Source organism: Solea solea, chromosome 15 (genome assembly GCF_958295425.1).
Source record: "Solea solea chromosome 15, fSolSol10.1, whole genome shotgun sequence".
Classification (NCBI taxonomy): domain Eukaryota; kingdom Metazoa; phylum Chordata; class Actinopteri; order Pleuronectiformes; family Soleidae; genus Solea; species Solea solea.
This window is the reverse complement of record NC_081148.1, coordinates 24967845-24986860: the sequence shown is the minus strand read 5'-3', so window position 1 is coordinate 24986860 and position 19016 is coordinate 24967845. Positions and strand designations below refer to the sequence as shown.

Below are 19016 nucleotides of genomic sequence, written 5' to 3'. Positions count from 1 at the left end.
TTCATCATAAAATATCACCTTGAGGAAAAAGTGTATGAGTGACGGAACACGAGCACAGACAGCAGAGGGCGCTGCAGGACAAAGAACGATAAATAAGAGGAGGAGGAGAGAGTCGTGCACACACCTCATCATCCTGGTTCACCTGCAGCCTCCTCCTCCTCCTCCTCAGTGTTGGTGCGCAGGAGCCGGCATGAAGGAGCAGAGGAACCGCCGCTCAGAGGCTGAGCTGGAGGAGAAGAAGTATCACCATCATCATCATCATCATCTTCTCCATCAGGATGTTTCCACACTGATGCTCTGACAGCGAGGATCTAACATCACAGCTGCAGCATGGGCGTGGGAGATGAAAGCGGCGTGATTCCACAGATATAAGCAGGGTGGAGGAGAAGAAGGAGGAGGAGGTGGTGGAGGAACAGGAGGAAGGTGTGAGGAGGGAAACCCGCGTGGTTCTGAGGTTCGGTTTGGTGTCACGTCTCCGACAGAAGGAGGAGGAGGAGGAGTAATTTTCAAAAAAGTACAGTTTTTGTCAAATCCAGTCTCCTCTGGAGTTTTGAAGGATGGAGAAAGGTCAGCATCAGCATCAGCATCATCAGATGTCCAGAAGCGCAGAGAGCGCGCAGCAGCAGCAGCAGCAGCAGGTAAAGGAGGTGGAGGAGGACGTCTCCAAAATCCGCGACGAGGAGCTGCTGCTGAAGTGGAGCAAAGAGGAGGTGGTGCGGAGGCTGCGGAGGTCCGAGGCAGAGAAGAGGAGCGTCATCGTGGAACACGGCAATCTGATGCGCGAGGTCAACCGGAGACTCCAGCAGCACCTGAACGAGATCCGGAGTCTGAAGGTGAGACACGGGGGGGAGGAGAGGACGGAGCAGAGGCGCCTCCGGGGACTTCAGGGGCTCCAGGAACTTTTAAAGGACGGGGCTGTTCATTGGGAACCCCACCAGGTCAAAAAAGGGCTAAGGGCCCCCTGAGTAAGGTACTCAACCCCCATTGCTCCCCTGGCTCTGCTCCTAATACTAGGAAGGTTTCTCTTAGAGGATTGGTTAAATGCAGAGAAATAATTTCCCCTGTGGCACTGTTAAAGGACTCATTTATTAATGTCTTATCATTTTTTTATTTATTAACCTGTGTTGTTGTCAGTTGTTGCTAGGGCTGTTTCTAGGGTCTCTGGGGGACATTGGGGGGCCCCTCTGTGAACAGTAATTTTTTCCCCCAGATGTCCATCACACTCTTGACTGACATCAAACTAGTTGGGGCCCCCTTGAGGTGGTACCCTGACACTGCAGTATCATTATTGCTTACGACTCAGGGCCTGAAGCGCTTGCCTCGTTTGCTGAACCGTTGTTGCAACTAAGAAGAAGAATTTATTTTATTAATCCCCTTAGGGAAAGTATTCCTCTGCATTTGACCCATCCTAGGGTCAAATGCAGTGGGCTGCCACACTGAGTAGCGCCCAGGGAGCATTGGGGGTTGGGTACCTTGCTCAGGGGTACCCCAGCCCTTTTTGGCCGGGTGGGGATTTGAACCGATTTGAAAACTTGTAGATCGAAAAATGTTTACATTCTTTCAGTATTTGAGGGATTCTATAAATTCTACAACTTGTCGCTAAATACTCTCGATATGTCCATAACCACAAATACAACTCTGGATATGGTCACGCGACTCAGTTTGCTTACGCTGCCATGCTGGCTGGCAAAGCTCCTTAATAACTGCCAGTACCACAGTTCCGGTTTCAAGTCGTCAAATACCCCGGGTTATTTTCACAAGTACATAAACAGTTCACTCTGTTAGAGTAAAGTTAGAGCTAACATGTGACAGATGGTTTGAATCAAGTGACACAAACACGTTTTATCAGCTATTCTTGTCAGGACACTGCCTCACCAGTACCAGTTCCTCAGAAATGAGGTTCTGAGGTTCTCCATGAGGAATACTGGTCCTGACGAGGTCAGTGTTAGAAGGTCAGAAAAGGTCCCAAATAGGTAACAAAGTACACAGACTCTCTGACTGAGTATGTGGTCTATGTTATCCCTCATGTTGCTGCCCTGTTCCAGGATGTGAACCAGAAACTTCAGCAGGACAACCAGGAGCTGCGGGACCTGTGCTGCTTCCTGGACGACGACCGGCAGAAAGGGAAGCGTGTGCTGCGCGAGTGGCAGCGTCTGGGCCGCTACAGCGCCGGCCTGATGAGGAAGGAGGTGGCCATCTACCTGCAGAAGCTGAAGGAACTAGAGCAGCGGCAGGTGGAGATCATCCAGGAGAACCAGGACTTCAAGGAGCTGTGCCTCTTGCTGGAGGAGGAGCGAGCAGCAGCTGTGGCTGAGGGTGGAGGAGGTGGAGGTACGGGTGGACAGGTTGGCCCCGGCTGCAGGAGCTCCATCGACAGTCAGAGCAGCTTGTCTCAGTTGGGTGGAGGCGTCTCAGTTGCTGGTCTGCTGCGAGATGTTGGTGATGGTAGCAGTACATCTAGTGCGGGGAGCACAAGCAGTCCCGACAACCCTCACCACAAACCGCCCACCCTGGGCTCGAGCCTCAGCTCCGGTTGTGGGTCGAGCTGCGTGTCCTCGGAGCACACAAAAAACAAACCGGACAATGTTTGCGAATCAACCGGGAGGAGGAACAGCTCCACCTCTGAGTACCACACCTTCCCACAGCCCTGCCGGCCACGTGGTGGTTCCCTCACAAACCTGGACCCTCACAGGCTGCGGGGTCACAGCCCAGAGAAGCACAGTAGGTCTCCCACCAGGCTACCGTGTGAATCCCACCTCAAATCCTGCAGTGCTGATCTGCTGGCTCACAAACAGCTCATAATGTCAGGACAGGGGTCCACCAAGTCCAGTCCAGAGCTGAGTCAAAGACACCGGTTTGTTAGCACAGTGGGGACGGCTCATGGGAGTCCAGAGACCAAGCAGCCAGGGGCGGGGACACCTGAGCTGGTGAGGAAGGGGAGGGTGGTTGTGGGGAGTCCGGAGATGATGCGGCACCACTATCACTGCCACCACAGTCCTGGTCTGGATCACAGTAAGGGGAGGTACGGCAGTGGGTCCAGTACCAGCAGAGATGGGGTTCAGAGGAGACCAGTGGGGGAGGAGCTTTCCCCGCACCACCAGAGTCTGTACAACGGTAGGAAACTTTGATATTTTGACCTCATCTTTCATTCGTGATTTCACACGTTCATTGAGGATTTATGTGTTGGATGTTAAAGGTGCAGTGCATAACTTTCGGTGTTTATGTTTTTCTACTTTTGTTTGGTCTTTGTGAACAGAAACAAAACATTAATCTGAAAACCAAGCAAAACTATCAGAACTGCCCTAAGGAGCGTTTCTATGTATACACCAGCAGAGCAGGGGCGGGCGGGGAAAAGAAGTGTTTATTCCTTCAAACAACTTTACTGCTGAAACCTTCTGTGGACATGTCTTTGTGTTTTCAGTCGTCCAACAACAATCAACATCTTCCTGTGTGTCTACTTTTAGATTTTCATCGACTTAATTTCACAGAACGTAGAAATTTGCTTCATGTTTGGTGTGAACACATAAGGAGAGATTCACCTGTGTGTGTATGTATGTGTTGTAAAGCAGGGGATTATGGGTAATAATGCAACTGTCCAGGGTTACATCAATACCCTGGAGGTATCCAGGAGCAACACACACACACACACACACACACCATACACCTTTGGGAAATGGTAGTGAGTGCAGAGAGGTGAGAGACAGAAGACATGGACATTTTGACGCGCGTGTTCTTGTATTCGTCGCCTCTTCCGGACATTTTTCTGTCATGAACACAAACTTAAACTGACAATAAATGTCATAAACTTTAAGACTTTTACTTAAGTAATATTATAAAAAGTGACTTAAACTTAGTCATTTATTTTCTGGTAACATACTTGTGCTTTTACTCAAGTATCACTTTAAGGTACTAAGGACTGGTTTAGAGATACAGTAAGGCTTTGTTGAGTTTGTCCAAATGAATGGACATGAATGCAGAATCCTCTGGTTTTAATGAGCTCCTGTTTGACAGCGTCCTCTGACACAGTCCACACTCATTTACTCCACACGCGGCTCATAAAAGGCAGCGCCGTGACAGCAGAGGACGACGCGTGTTTGTGTTTGGGACGTAACATTTCTTGCCTTCTAAGCTCAAAGTCACTGTTGTGAACGTTAATTATTCCAAACGCATTGTGGTGTCTCTGTCCACGTGTGTGTGTGTGTGTGTGTGTGTGTGTGTGTTTCTAAATCAATTAATGTGGATGAAACACACTCTAACTCACTTTACTCGTCTTTGAACTTGATTTAATACTCGATTTGAGACAATGGAAATGGAATTTTTTTGCTGACGGCAGCACAACATGGTGTTGAGTGACAGAAATCTTTTTTTTTCTCCGCTTCTATCTGTGTGTGTGTGTGTGTGAACATGTCTTTAATACACTGTGTGAACTAATTGTCAAGTAAACCCATCTTTGTGAGGACATTTCGGCTGATCCACACAACTTTATGATAAGATAAAGATTAGTCCCACAGTGGGGAAATTTATATTGTCAAAGCAAAGACAGTAGTGGTCTACTGACGTGTGGTCTACTGGCGTGTGGTCTACTGATGTGTGGGCTACTGATGTGTGGCCTACTTTGATGTGCTTTTTGAGGATTAATACCTAGGTTAGAGTTAGAATTAGGTTTAGGTAAGAGTAAGGATAAGCATTAGACATTTAGTTGTGATAGTTAAGGTTAAGGTAAGGGAATGCATAATATCTATGATGTGTTCGCACAAAGACTGCAAAACCAGAGTGTGTGTGTGTGTGAACAGTCAATGTTTAAAGTTCAGATATGGAGTTGACTGCAACAGATGGCCTGAATGCATGTCATTGTGTTTCTCAGTGTGTCTGTACCTGTATTTCTATCTTTGTGAGGTCAGTGAGGTCCAAACAATTATGTCAATGATGTGTGTCCTCACTAAGATATAAAAACAAGTCTGTGTGTGTGTGTGTTTTACATCAGTGCCCTAAGTGCAAACTAGACACAGCAGTTTTGAGTTTGAGTCCAGACGGTCTGAGCTCACATTATTGTGCATAGGCAGGAAGTTTTGAGATGGCAAGCACAAAGTACACACACACACGTTTGTATAGCATTCACTTCCTTAGGTATATAAGTTTTTGGTCCTCACAATGATACCCATACAAGAACACACACACACATACATAACCGCGCAGAGTCAGTCGTCGAGGGAGCACATAATGTATCACATCGCCGGTGCTATTAATAACCCTGAGCCACTTTCATGTGAATACCTGCAGCTTTACGGCCGTCACTGAAATAAATCTGTGCATAAACACATTTGACCATTTGAACCTTAAACAACTTAAACAAACCTGGGCGCTCACTCGCAGCAGAACGTCATGCAGCAGTTGAACATTTTTTTTTTATTGTGTCATTTAATTCCAACGCTAATTCTCTCAAGTGGGACAAAAAGTCTCTGTGGTGTAAAATCACAAGTACACGATGTCTTGATTTAATGTTCCAAGTCTTAAAAGTTTGGCTCTTAATGAACGAAAAACAGGAGAAAAATGTCAAAAAGTAAGATTTAATAGCAACAAAAAAGGTTAAATATCCAATTTTAGATCACATTTTAGTTCCCTATTGTTTTAATGAAGCTTATTTGGTTAAATATACACAAGTTTTTTTTCCAGCCTTTTGGTCATTATTGTTCCTTTATATGCAGATGATACACTCCTTTTCTTAATCACACAAACATTCTAGAAGGATTATGTCTTCCGTAGGAGAACTTTTCAAGTTATTAGATTAAAATGATTTTATTCCTTTTTAATGTCACAGCATACTGTATAATAACCAGTATATTATTGTGCTGCCTTTAAGTTCTTTAAAATACAACATAAATATAATCTTTCTAACGATATAAATCAGAAGGGAGAGGATGTTTGTCTTTTTATGCTTCATGGACAAAACTTTGTTGGAGTTTTATAGTTTTTTCTCTTAGTTTCTGTTTTGTTTCAGGGACTGTAGACCTGATAGCGAGGGCCTATTGATCCGGATTGCACAGCAAAAAGAAAAACTGTGGAGGAAAAAAACCTGTCGAGTGTAACTTGATGACGAATAAATAAATGTTGTTTTTTCCACCGTGTCTCAGCACATCAAACACCCACAAGAAATCCATTTTCCTTGGACACGTTGTCTCCGGGAAAGGAGACGGTGCTGATCCGGACAAAAGTGAGACAGATTGATTGGATTTCTACAGTAAAAAAAAATATGAATCTGTTCATCTGTTTTTGACTAATTTAAATTAATCTGAAGCTCTGTCACGTTGTCTCAACCAGACAGTCCACTCTCAGGTCTGTGTTCCAGACCCTGGAGCGGTGCTTCCTCACAGCATGGACCATAAAACTTAACAAGTTACTGCTGTTGTAAGTGGATCACTGAACCGAGCGGAAACTTAATAAAAGTGCTTCACGGCCAATTGGACACTGGAAAAATGGCGCCACTCAATGGAAGGAGAACATCTTTAGCAGTTTTATGTATCACTCTGCCTCACAGTGAGTCACAGCAACAACAACAACAACACAAACAGGCCCAGAGGTTTTATCAGGTCAGACACGCTACGCTGCTCATGTCCAATAACAAGTTTGTAAAACATGATCAGTAAAAAGAAGAAGGAAGAAGATACATCTTATCATACCTGTTTCTGTCTTAATTATAACATAAGATTAATGTAAATATTCTTAATATATGTCAAATCCAAAATGATAATAGAGTAAACAACATTTGAAAGTACAGATAAATGATTATCTTGCTCAGAGAAGTTTGTTCATTAATGTGCAAACCGCCAAGATGGACGGTTCAAAATGGCTGACTTCCTGTTGAGTTAAGGCCATGGTCCCAATAGACTTTTTTGTTCGTCTTGGACTGTGACATGTTCTCACCAAGTTTCGGGAAATTTGGTGCAACTTAGTTTTTGTCTGTCTCCATCACCTTATGTGCAACATAACTCAAAACTGGAAGAATTAGCGAAAAGTAATCGAGACAAATATTGGAGAATAATCTTTATATATTTCTATAGGTTATTTCCATGAAAGCTTGTGATCGATTACGATCCCCAAAATGTTTAATTCATATACTTTTTAACTATAATTTCCATCAATAACCAATCATTGTTTTTATGTTGCAATGAACTGTATGTTTTGTTTTATTCCAATTAAAAAACAACCTATTTTTATTGAACTACCAATTTATTTGTCACTTTTCATACTCCAAAGCCTCTATAACGGTTTCTAAATTTGTACCAGAACAAAAAATATCATCTGCATATAATAGGACCTTTGTTTTTCAAAAACTGTGCTCCTCAAATGTTTTCTAATGTGTCATGCTGCTTTTATTCTTTTAGAATAAATGACAATATTACCATGTCCAAAAAGGAAATGTACAAACAGCAAATAAAGTCTATAACAGGGGTCACCAACCTTTTTGAGACCGAGAGCTACCTGAAGGGTAGAGAATAATATGGAGGGCTACCATATTAACATTTTATGCAATTTACCATTTAAATGATGAATATTATGCATTTAATTGCATACACATTAAATCCAGTGCTTACTCCTAATGATTATCACAGTTTTTATAAACAATATCAGGACATTTTACTCAGTGATCATTTGGATACATGCAAGTGAGGTGAAGTGAAATGAGCCCACGGGCACCTCGCTGGCTGCTCGCGGGCTACCAAGTGCCCGCGGGCACCACGTTGGTGACCACTGGTCTATAACATGGACCAAAAATATCAAGATAAATATGACGTTTGATTTGAGTTGTTCTGGATGATTTCCACGGATAATGAAAAAATCACATCTTACAAGAAGGTTTTATGAAGAAGCACATGTTTGTTATGTCTGTTTTATAGATAAATAAATATTTAACACTTAATGAAGCACCGTGTCAAACAGTGACAGGAAAATAAACTGCTAATTAAAAGATTAGCATTAACATGTGACACCTCTGAAGTTGTAAGAAATAAGATAAGATTAAACTACTCAGTTGCTTAAGTCAGTTTTAAACATAGTATTTTAATATATTTATATTCCATTGTTTAAGATTAATGCTAAAAAAAAGTGGAGCTTTAGACGGATGTAAATAAATAAACAATTCAATACATAAATGAATAGAGGAGATTTGTAAGTGAATAATATGTTGATTGAACATTAACGACCGAGACAAATAAATGAAATGATCCTTCATATATTATATTATATTACATTCTGCTTTTTCCAACACTTTAATTTGCTCATTGATCGTTGTGGAGCAGTGATTAACGGGGGATTAGAACATTGATCTCAGGAGGTTAAGAGTGTCTGCAGTAATATGATATAAACTCTTCAAACTGTTTCACCTAATCAATAACAGCTGATTCATCACTGAGAGGACAACAGTGTCTGACGTGCTCGGGATTAACACAAAGATCCTCCGCACCCAAACGCTACATAACAACTAAGAAGGTCCATTTATAGATGGACGGAGCAATTTGTCTTAGAATCGCTTAAAAATGAGCGGGAAAACAGGAGAAAAATGTCACAAAAAAGAAGATTTAATGGTAATGTGAGGTCGCGTCAGCTCCGATTTGTGCGATAGACTGTGCACTGTATTATAGTGAAGTTATTTCATATTTTTTAATATCTTTTTTCAGGTGTTACACTTTGTAGACGGTCCCTTTGATGACTGCACATAGAGTAGTTTCCCCAATTGCATTGTTTGCAGACAAACATGTGAATGTGATGGTGTTTTAACCATTTATGGTTTGGCATCGTTTTAAAAAGGTGGTTCCTGGTCATAAAAGTCAACTCATTATTTGACAAAAGCATTATTCCAAGCTGTAATTTTTAATGTTGGCAAATAAGGGTGGCTTTGTAGGGCCGAACGATTTCATATAAATATTGAATTGCAATTATTTGGTCCTTTGTACATAATTATTCTTATTTTCACTTGAGCAACATATTGAAAATGATTCATGTGTGATATCTGTGAGAAACAAAGATGTTTCGTTCAGTCTGTGGAATATGACGTTTGTAGATCAGGGCAATATTTAATCTAAAATGGTCATTTTTAAACACATTTTGGCTTTAACAAATATTGCGCCTGCTGCTGAAGGACATATGTGGATTAAATTTCATTTAAATTGAATGTTTTTGGAAACTAAAATGTGCACATTTCATCTCTGCGACCATGTGTCAGAGTTAAAATGAAATCTGATTCCATGTCTCATGTCTCATATCTCATCACTATTATGGTCTGTTTGGATGACAGTCCAGTAACTGGACTTCTGGCTTGTGTCCCGGTGTGGACACTGGTGGTGTGACCCTCGGCCAGTTCAGTCCACACAATCTGTTCCGCCGAGCTGGCGACAACTGTTTGTGTTTGAATGAAAGAAAACACGAGTATTGAATGAATAACACCATCTTTTCATCCTTCAGGTATCAGTTTATATTTTATCCTCCCCACCCCTGTAGACATCAATTTACTATGTGTTATTACATATTTCTGTTTTTAATCTCCTTCAGAATGAGAGGCTCATCCATCTTCACATTTTTAATTTGTCTAGTTGCTGTTGAGGAGAATGAGATTTTGGGTTTTGTTTCGCCCAGATCTGCTTTTTCCTTCTCAATTTTCTACTCCTTCATCTTCTTTTTATTTCCCCACACTTCCTTTATATTACCTCGGTATTTCTTGTGTGCTTGGCATACAGTTGGTCCTGTTTTTCCGTGTATTGATTATCAGGAAGTTATGAGCACAAAACCCCTCCTGTCTCCTATCATTATTATTACTATTGAAACTGAAGTAGTTATTATTATTCTTATTATTATTTTTCACCAAAGTAAATCGCATTTTTGAGGATCTGAACAGATTTTGGCGACAGCATCAATCCATGTGGAAATGTACAGCTGCAAGTCGCTCGGCGAATGTGCTTTGAAAATTGGAAGGGTGAGGGGCTTACGAAAGTGAAAAAAATAAGCTTTTATTTTTTATTTTTTAAAATACTTTCACATACATGAACGGAAGTTGGTACACGCGTGCAAATATATATGTTTTCAGTATGAATACTGAGTCCCTTAGCAACAAAATAACACATTTACATTTATTGATGGAGGCAGAAGATCAATTATGTCTGTGTGCAAGTGTAAAAATCACTTGTTTTTTCCATGGATCACTTATTAGATTATTCTTCTCTATGCAGTGGAACCAGAATATTCCAACAACTGTAAAGTGTATTGTCTGCGTTTGTCTCTGCGTTTGTGCGAAACACAGTTGTAAAGTAAATGAGTTTGTCATCTTACAGATTGTGTCTTAAGAAGGACTAATAAGAGAAAGAGAGAAACAGAGGAGTTGATGTACACAATCCTCCGTGGAGTCCAGTAACCACGACCATGCATTTTCTCAAACTGCAGCATAATAAAATACCATTACGCATACGTCAGCATCTTTGTGTAAAGGCTTTATGTAGAAGTGATCTTTGCTCTGAGGAGCCAGTTCATTCTGGATTATATATTATATATTTATGTATGAACACATTGTCTCTGTTAAAGACACTTTTACAGTCTCACAGCATTCACTTCACAATGCACTGGAGTTTTATTTTAGGTGATTTATAAAGTTGTATGAGGACAAACTGTCCTATCCTAGCTAGCTAATGTTAGCTAATCACTGCTAAAGTGTGTGACCAACTTTAGTATTGCTACATAGGTACATAGCATGAGCTCAGTAGCTGAGTTGCTAATCATGTTCAGCATGCTAGTTTATTGATTTTTTCCCCCCCAATATGGACAAGCTATATCTGGTAAGCATGTAAAATACCTCTGCTAAACACCCACAAACCATGTTTAATTACTTTTTTGTCTTGGGTATTTTTGTTTGTTTGTTTGTTTTACAGCAGCTGACAACTGAAATATTTTTGAGAAAGGCAACTTTAGCTTCATGCTAACATCACATTGGGTTTTTTCTGTGATCAAATGCCATCGAAACCAGAAACCGAAGTACATCCACTTCAAACCCTGATGTACATTAATCACATTTGCGGTTTTGCCTCTTTAACACTGGTTTTATTACCATACACAGCTGTTTTCTAGCTAGCGTAACGACGACAGGGAGGTGGGCTTAGCAGAGCAGCCATTTTGTTTCTGATCATGTTAGCATAGCAGTGTGCAACTAGAAAATAATAAGGCTAAATGGAACTCAGCCGTGATTCATATGATTATTTACATATGTGATTTTATGACTTTTATGCATCAAAATGGCTGCTGTGCAAAGGGCACCTTGAGTTTGGAGTTACGTAGACATGTTATTGTTAAGCTTCATGTAAGGGTTTATGTAGGGATATTAGTCAAATTTAATTTGTAATTATGTAATTAAAACAAGTTTTCAGATTTTTCAGCTTCTTAAATGTGAACATTTTCTGGTTTCTTTGCTCCATATTACAAAAAACCCCATTAACACAACCGATTAATTTAGGTTTATGGACAAAACAGAACAGTTGAGAATATCATTCCCAGGTTTTTTTAAACAACAATCAACATTTTCTGACATTTTACAGACCAAAAAGAAGTCGATCAACAAATCAAGTGAATGCAGTACTGCAGTACAGAATTTAGTGATATTCTCCAAACTCATTCCCAGATAGAGGACAAATAAGCATGTTTTCCCCCATTCATTTACAAAATAAATTATAGTTAAATTATTATTACCTAAATGGCTATCCAAGGACTTCATTATTCATAAATGACATTAGGGTTCAGGACATGCAGATTTCTGCTTCCTGGTGATTATTAGCTTTTGTATTTTGCATGTACAATGTGTTTGGTCATGTCCTGTGGATGGAATAATATAGATTTCCCATGAGGAACTGGAGAATGAACTGAACGTCTCTTATTTTTACACTCCCATTTTAAATGCAGAGTTCATATGTAAGTGCAGAACAACGACTCAATTAAATTAAAAAGTCTTGAGTCATGTTTACTCAGTGTGACAAGGCAACAACTTGAGTTGTACACACAAGAGCCAGGATGAATAAATGCAAGTGTACTAATGATAATAACACACACACACACACACACACTCTCTGTCTCGATGGTCTTCGAGGTCAGTAAAGGACTCTGGGTTGTTTCAGCTGAAGCTGACAGCTTGAGTGGACAAGTGCAAGTACAGGCCGTGTGTGTGTGTGTGTGTGTGTGTGTGTGTGATCAGCGGTCCTGTGTTAAAGGACAGACCTGCTAACTAGGCCAACAGCTGCTTCCCTGGCAATTCATCTCCGCTCCGCTTTGAAGCTCTTATTGTGACACAGGAACATTTTGCATATTCATGCGGCTCGTGTTCTAGAACACTGACCACCGATCACATGCATGTGCACACACACACACACACACACACACTAAACGCACACACACACACACACATGCCTTTGTGTCGTCGTAACAAAACACGTGTTTGTCGTATTACGGTTCAGTCCAGTGCAGGGGTTCTGTGGTTGTGTAACACAAGATAGACTTCATTTAAATGCAGAAAAGATGCCGTTTTGTCCCTCAAACACCTATTGTGTGTGTGTGTGTGTGTGTGTGTTTACTCTTTGATGGTAGAGACAAGAACCAGTTCTCTTCAAAGAGATCGTCAGTTTCTGTTCTCTCCACAACAATGACAACAAGAAGAGGAATTAGGCAATAAATTGACTCATGTACAAAGTGGGCAATTTAAGAAAGTATATTTTCAAAAAGCTCTGAGCATTGTTGTCCAGTTTTTACTATTTGACGATATTTATATTTTTATAATGAACCATAATGATTTTTAGACTGAGGGAACTTTTCTTTTTGAATTTACAGGTTTTTTGTGAGTCTCTTCTGTTATTACTGTACAGTTGTTATTGTTCTGTGTCAAGGGGAGAGTTGTAATTTTGGAACAGTGGTGATGTTGGGCTGTAACGTTAATTTTTTTTTTTACCGTTTCACTGTTTTATTGATAACTGAGGGGAGCAGCATTCATGAGTGCAGAAATATTACCTGCATTTCTTAATTTGTTTTTCCACTATGCTGATGATTATCTAATTAGTAGTACACTTACTACCACAAGGTGGCAGCAGCAGAAGGCTTTTGATTGGTAGAAGTGATGAGAGTTCCTTGAATGCATCTCGTAGCTGTTCGTCTCAACCCCAAAACCTTAAACTTGTGAACTCACAGGGACAGGAGAGTTTATGGTCCACTGTTTCCTTAATCCATACGTTGATTTGTGTGAACATTTGTGACTTTGATTGTTTGAAATACTTTCTTTGGATTTAATGCAGTAACGGAAACTTTCCGATCAAATGTAACCTGGATCCTAAGAGATACTACCTCAAAAGGTCTGGTTTGAAAATGTTAGTTAGTCACTTTATTGTGCTCAGTTATTTACAAGTAAATGCAGATACATTTGTGTTGTGACACACATTCTTCTACATTAAATAGCTGCATAAAGAAATAGACAGAAAAGGTATAGGCTGAAGCTCAATCTTATTTTGTCTACCCTAAGTACTTAGTGTAACCTGTCAGCGTTTGATTCATTGATGTACAGTGGCAGTGCACGTGCATTAGCATTGCATCGAGACAAATCGCTATTTCTAAAACCTGTAAGGCTCAAAACAATTCACGTCTGTGGTTGTGAGGAGGAGAGAGGGTTCCTACAGACAAACCAAAGTGTCCAGAACTGCGTTTACAGACAGATTCTATAGAAGACTGTACTTTACTCAATTGTCTTCCTGTGACGCCATCCTCAAAGTCCGTCACAGTCAATCGCAGCCACAGAAATCATCCGATTGACGAGACTGTGATACCAACACAAAATATCATCCTGTTATTATCTGCAAAATAGACCTAGAATGTCTGTAACTCAGATTTCTTCCCTTTAACTGATATAGAGTTTCCTAACAAACAAAGTCATAACTGCTCAGACATGAAACTTTATACCCCACGCTTGAAATAATGAAATCAAATTCCAAGTAAAAAGTGACAGAAGAAGATAACAAGGTAACAACTGACAAGTCATACTAAAGTGGGACTAACCCCTGCAATGACTGAATGAGAAATGACTCTATAAACAAACTTTTATTTTAGGATAAATGGAAGTGCAGCCATGTATGCGCTGGTGGAAATACTCAGCGAGTCTCTGAGGACACTGGATGTGGAAAGTATGGCGGCTCTCTCGTCTACACACACACACACACACACACACACACTCTATTCTCCTCTCTCCTGACACACTCTATTCTTCATCTGTCCATCATCGCTCGCTCTGACAAACACACGCCGAGGTGCACTGAGGCAAAAACACAGCGTCCAGCCGTGAACCGGCCCAGAGGCTCGTGCTCACCTCCCTCTGACAGCCTCTGCCGCTGAGACACAAGCAGAGGTAAAAACAGGTCAACACGGGGGGGCACAGTGAGTTCACCAGGAACTACAGAGAGACACGGTGGAGTACAGCTCAGTCCAGGGAACTGTCAGTGTTTAGAAAACAGGACAGAACAGGTGTTCTTCCTGTTTGCACTGGTGCCCATTCCATACTCCACATGAGGGGTCAGGGGTCGTTGGAGTCATTCGCAGCTGACATAGGGGGAAAGGCGACAAACAACCATTCACACTCACACTCACACCCACAGTATGATCACAGTGTCCAGTTAACCTCTACATGCTTTCAGACTGTGGGAGGAAACGTGTATTGGTCGGAGCAAACCTGGGTGTTTTTACTGCAAGGCAACATTTCACTTATTTTTCACTTTACAAAGAGAGTAAATTACTAAACTATCACTACTACTACTACTACTATTGTGTACCAGTTCTGAATTCAAGGTTTATATTGATCTAAAGTGTCTCGGGAATGTTTGTGGAAGTCATTTTGTGTAAATCCAGTGGGTCCTTGCTCTTCCACTCCAACAGCTGATTCCCTGGCACCATTCGCTCCATCCTCCATTTCCATCATATATATATATATATATATATGTATATATATATATATATATATATATATATATATATATATATATATATATATATCCGCCTTAATCTGTGTGAAATTGTGCAACAGCAGCAGTGAATCGTTTATGCCAATGTTTATAACTTTCACAGCTGAATGTTGGCAACAACGATAGCTGAATGTTGGCAGGCACCCAAATGAGCTGCTGCTGCTGCTGTTCTGCTACTAACTGACGAGTAATGCAACGCTTTATGTTTGTGTGTGTGAGTGCCGTCAGTGATTAATATTTCTCTTCATTCCTATTGATGTTTGCGCAGCTCTGATATCTGCTGGCTGCTGCACCAGTGCCTGTAGAAGTGTCAAACTTTGGGATAGGTAAGATTTACACACACACACACACACACGTTGTTCTTTATATAGACACATGGAACATTTACACAAAACTAAATTTTACCAGAGCCTAAACCTGTTAAAGGGCCACTTCACCCATAAAATATATAGTTGTTTTTTTTCTAATTTCCAGAGATAAATGTGTTATTCAATCATCAGACAGTGGATCTGAGATCTGAGTCTATTTCCCACAACAACAGGAAGTTGGGATAAGAAAGAAATAAAACTGACAAAAATTTGACATCAAAGTCCCTTCATTCAAAAGAGAATAAAAGCCCTACACTGCTCTTCACTGTGTTTATGACCATCATAACACGTTTTATGAGTAAAAGATCTGAAAAAACTAAACGAAAACTGGTCAAATGGTCTGTGTTAGAATGTGACTTAAACAAACACAGCAGCATCATAATGATTTGAAGTTTTTTCTTCACAAAAATGTGTGAAACCTACATTTTAAAACCAAATCTGAAACAAGAAACTAAACCGTTTGAAGTTGGACGGCAAAATGTTCAAACTTACATTTGTAAAAACTTGAAACCTTAAAAAATTACATACTCTACTATATAAACCAGGGTATGTGATCGGAGTGTAGGAATTTTGAGTGGTGGTGGGATGGAACAAATAACAATAAAATTATAATAAATGAAATAATAGTAATTAGAGTCACATAATCTCTCGCTCTTGAGGAAGGAGGACGATGAGAGAGCAAATTATCTTAATGGGAATAAATCTAAAAATGTATATTACATATTGATTTTACTTAAAAATCCTCCCTAAAGTGTCAGGATTGGGTTGATATTCAATGATAAAGTTGTGCTGCTGAGCACACACTTACAAATCCACATGAATCCACATGCACTAATGCACCATTTCCCTCATGTCTTTCAGCTTTGACGCTTCCTGACCCTGACATGCCTCCTCAGATGCTGCTGCGATGACTCACACACACACACTCTCACACACACACACACACACACACACACACTCTCACACACACACACACACACGCCCCCAAGAGAGAGACGGAGTTCTCGTTGAGTTATTGAACAAGAGGGACAAAGTGGATCGATGCATAACTAGATGGATATATATGACATGAAAAATTAGAAATTAGGCGTTGAAGGGCGAGGGGGAGCCGACGGAACAAGAAGACTAAGTGGCAAAACACTGGAAACACTTGAACACACACTCTTTCTCTCTCTGTCTGTCTTTGCCCTGTCTGCTGCTGCTGCTGCTGCTGCTGCTATGCATTAACCACCACACTGAATGTGAGTGTACAGATGAGCGGAGACATCGCATCTGCACTGCTAAAAAAGAAAGAAGACAGAAAAAATGGATTTTTGTATCGCCAGCAGAATTGTCCTACCTCCTTTGGAAAGACAGGAGAGAGCGTCTGGATGAAGAGTATGTGAAGTATATGAAGTATAAAGACTGGAATTTACATTTCACCCTCATTTTCTACACAATCACAGCGACAGTGATTATGCTAAACGTTACACAGTATGTTTTAGGTAATTCTACTTTGACAAAAGACCTGGAACTGAAACACAAGAGGATTTAGAGGTAATTTTAACCAGAGACTCCGTTATTTAAAGGATAAAAGGCTTTTACATACTCTGCAAGAACACAGAAATGTGTTATTTTTCTCAAAGGTGGAACTAGAACAGAATTAGTTCTGGCCAGGACATTTCATACTTCACGAAAAACTCAAGTGCAGAAATCCTGGAAAGTTTTTTAACCCTACCATTTGGCAAAGCTAACGTTTGGCTAAGTTAAAATTTGGCAAAGATAATGTTCAGTAAGGCTAATGTTTGGTCGATGTAATGTCTTTGTGCAGAACTCCTGGGAAGTTTACACTTTTCCGCATTAACCATTCTCTTCAAATTTCAAATTTCTGACCGATCACACAATAGATATCGGACGCAAGAAAAGGTTCTGCCCAGATGTGCCAAAAACAAGCTGCGATAACAAATATCGCTCTTCTTGCAGAGTATATAGTATGTATGTGACAAAAATTACTAAAGAGAAAGAAACTAAAAGAGATAAAAGAATGTCTGGCTGTAGCTAAATGAGCTAGTAAATGATACACACACACATATATATAAAAATATGCTGTATCGGACAAATATCGGTATAGAAAAAAAGAATACCCAAGTCAGTATCCAACTGCTTATTGTTCCAGATTTCCAGGTGTAATGCAGGAATAATGCCTGCAACAGCGTTGTATCTAAGTGGAACCTTCTATCTTCTATTATTTCAGTAAGTACAGCTTTCTGTGTTATTGCAAAATATATTAAAATAGGACGGCGCAGTTACCAGCAGAGTTGATATGAACTTTGCGTCTGAAGCGAGTTCAAGTTTTCTCATAATATTCCATGTTGTGCAGCCACCGTGTGGAATTTTGTTCTTTTGTCGTCATTTGAAACAAGTATTCAAGGACGTGTACGGAAAAAACGTTTGGATCATTTTCTTCTCCTCGTTAAGCTTTTGTGTCGACATCCGTTCCTATACCGACAGTGTTTGGTCATAAAATGCCTGTGTGTGTATGTGTAGATGGCTAATTCATTCATTTCCCACACTTCCAGGTATCTAGTCATGGACATGTGATGCATTTCTTTGTCTCATAAGCAATACATACAGTATATACATACATATATATATATATATATATATATATATATATATATATATATATATATATATATATATATATATATATATATATGTATACATATGTACAGTATTCCCAATGACAGTGAGCTTTTCCAAGGTTTTAATGATTTAAGTCTTAAAGCAGAACAGATTTAATCATTTAACAGGAGAATAATACAAATCCAATGGAAAACAAAACCCTCAAAATACAGTGCTCAATGATTCATGGATTTTCAATTTTTAAATATCTTTTGGAGACCAAGTCACGTCTGACAGTGTTTTAAAAGCAGACGCCCAATGATGAATGATTATAAATCAACGTTAGTTTTTAAAGCTCGGCAGACAGACAGGACGTGCTCTGTGTTCAGATATTTAGGACAGACTGAACACATCTTTTTTTTTGTTCACATTAAGAGAAAAGTACTTGTTTGAGTCATTTATTATTGTTGAGTTTAGAAAATGTACCAACAGAATTTTCATATAAAAGATATTATAAATGGACAAACTGTGCTACTACTGATATTTATCTTAAGCATATGCCGAAGCGATTATGTTTAACACTGCACTATTTATAATGTTTTTTCTCAAATGTTAGCGAAAACTCAGCAACTTGTATTTTATGTAATAATATTTGGCAGAGCTAATATTTAGCAAAGCTTGACAAATGTAAACTTTTTGTAAATGTAAACCACTTTTACTCAGTGGTTACATAAATGTGAACATTCTTACATTTCAAGTATTTTGAGTTGTTTTTTTTGTTGTTGACAGAACTAAAGCTGTATTTACTGTGGGCGGCTAAATAAAGACTTCTGAAGAAAAGCGCCCACATAAACTCATCTTTGACAGCATAGATGTTTGGAATCCAAGGTCAAGATTCAGCGAGCAACGACTTACCGTCTTATTAAAAGCAGAATTTAGGGTTTTAGTTTGAAACAAATATGGATTTAAAAACTTCCACGAGCAGAGGTTTAATCACAAGGTTTGAGGATTTTCATGAAATAAT

At 39.9% G+C, this 19016-nt stretch overlaps 1 protein-coding gene across 1 annotated transcript; it reads left to right on the top strand.

Annotated features, from left to right (window-relative positions):
- The first annotated feature begins 181 nt into the window (after window positions 1–181).
- On the top strand, window positions 182–18010 carry LOC131473594 (coiled-coil domain-containing protein 85A-like). The gene is made up of 4 exons (XM_058650884.1): window positions 182–833; window positions 2046–3114; window positions 15289–15346; window positions 16250–18010. Exons 1-4 carry the CDS (start codon window positions 558–560, stop codon window positions 16263–16265), a joined length of 1419 nt encoding a protein of 472 aa, XP_058506867.1. The 5' UTR covers window positions 182–557; the 3' UTR covers window positions 16266–18010.
- Window positions 18011–19016: the final 1006 nt, after the last annotated feature.

Bases quoted from the DNA above. Each gene is read 5' to 3' on its own strand.
- LOC131473594 (XM_058650884.1), top strand. From the start codon at position 558: ATGGAGAAAGGTCAGCATCAGCATCAGCATCATCAGATGTCCAGAAGC. The intron at 834-2,045 runs GTGAGACACGGG...GCCCTGTTCCAG, and splicing joins ACGAGATCCGGAGTCTGAAG to GATGTGAACCAGAAACTTCA. The intron at 3,115-15,288 runs GTAGGAAACTTT...ATGTTTGCGCAG, and splicing joins CCACCAGAGTCTGTACAACG to CTCTGATATCTGCTGGCTGC.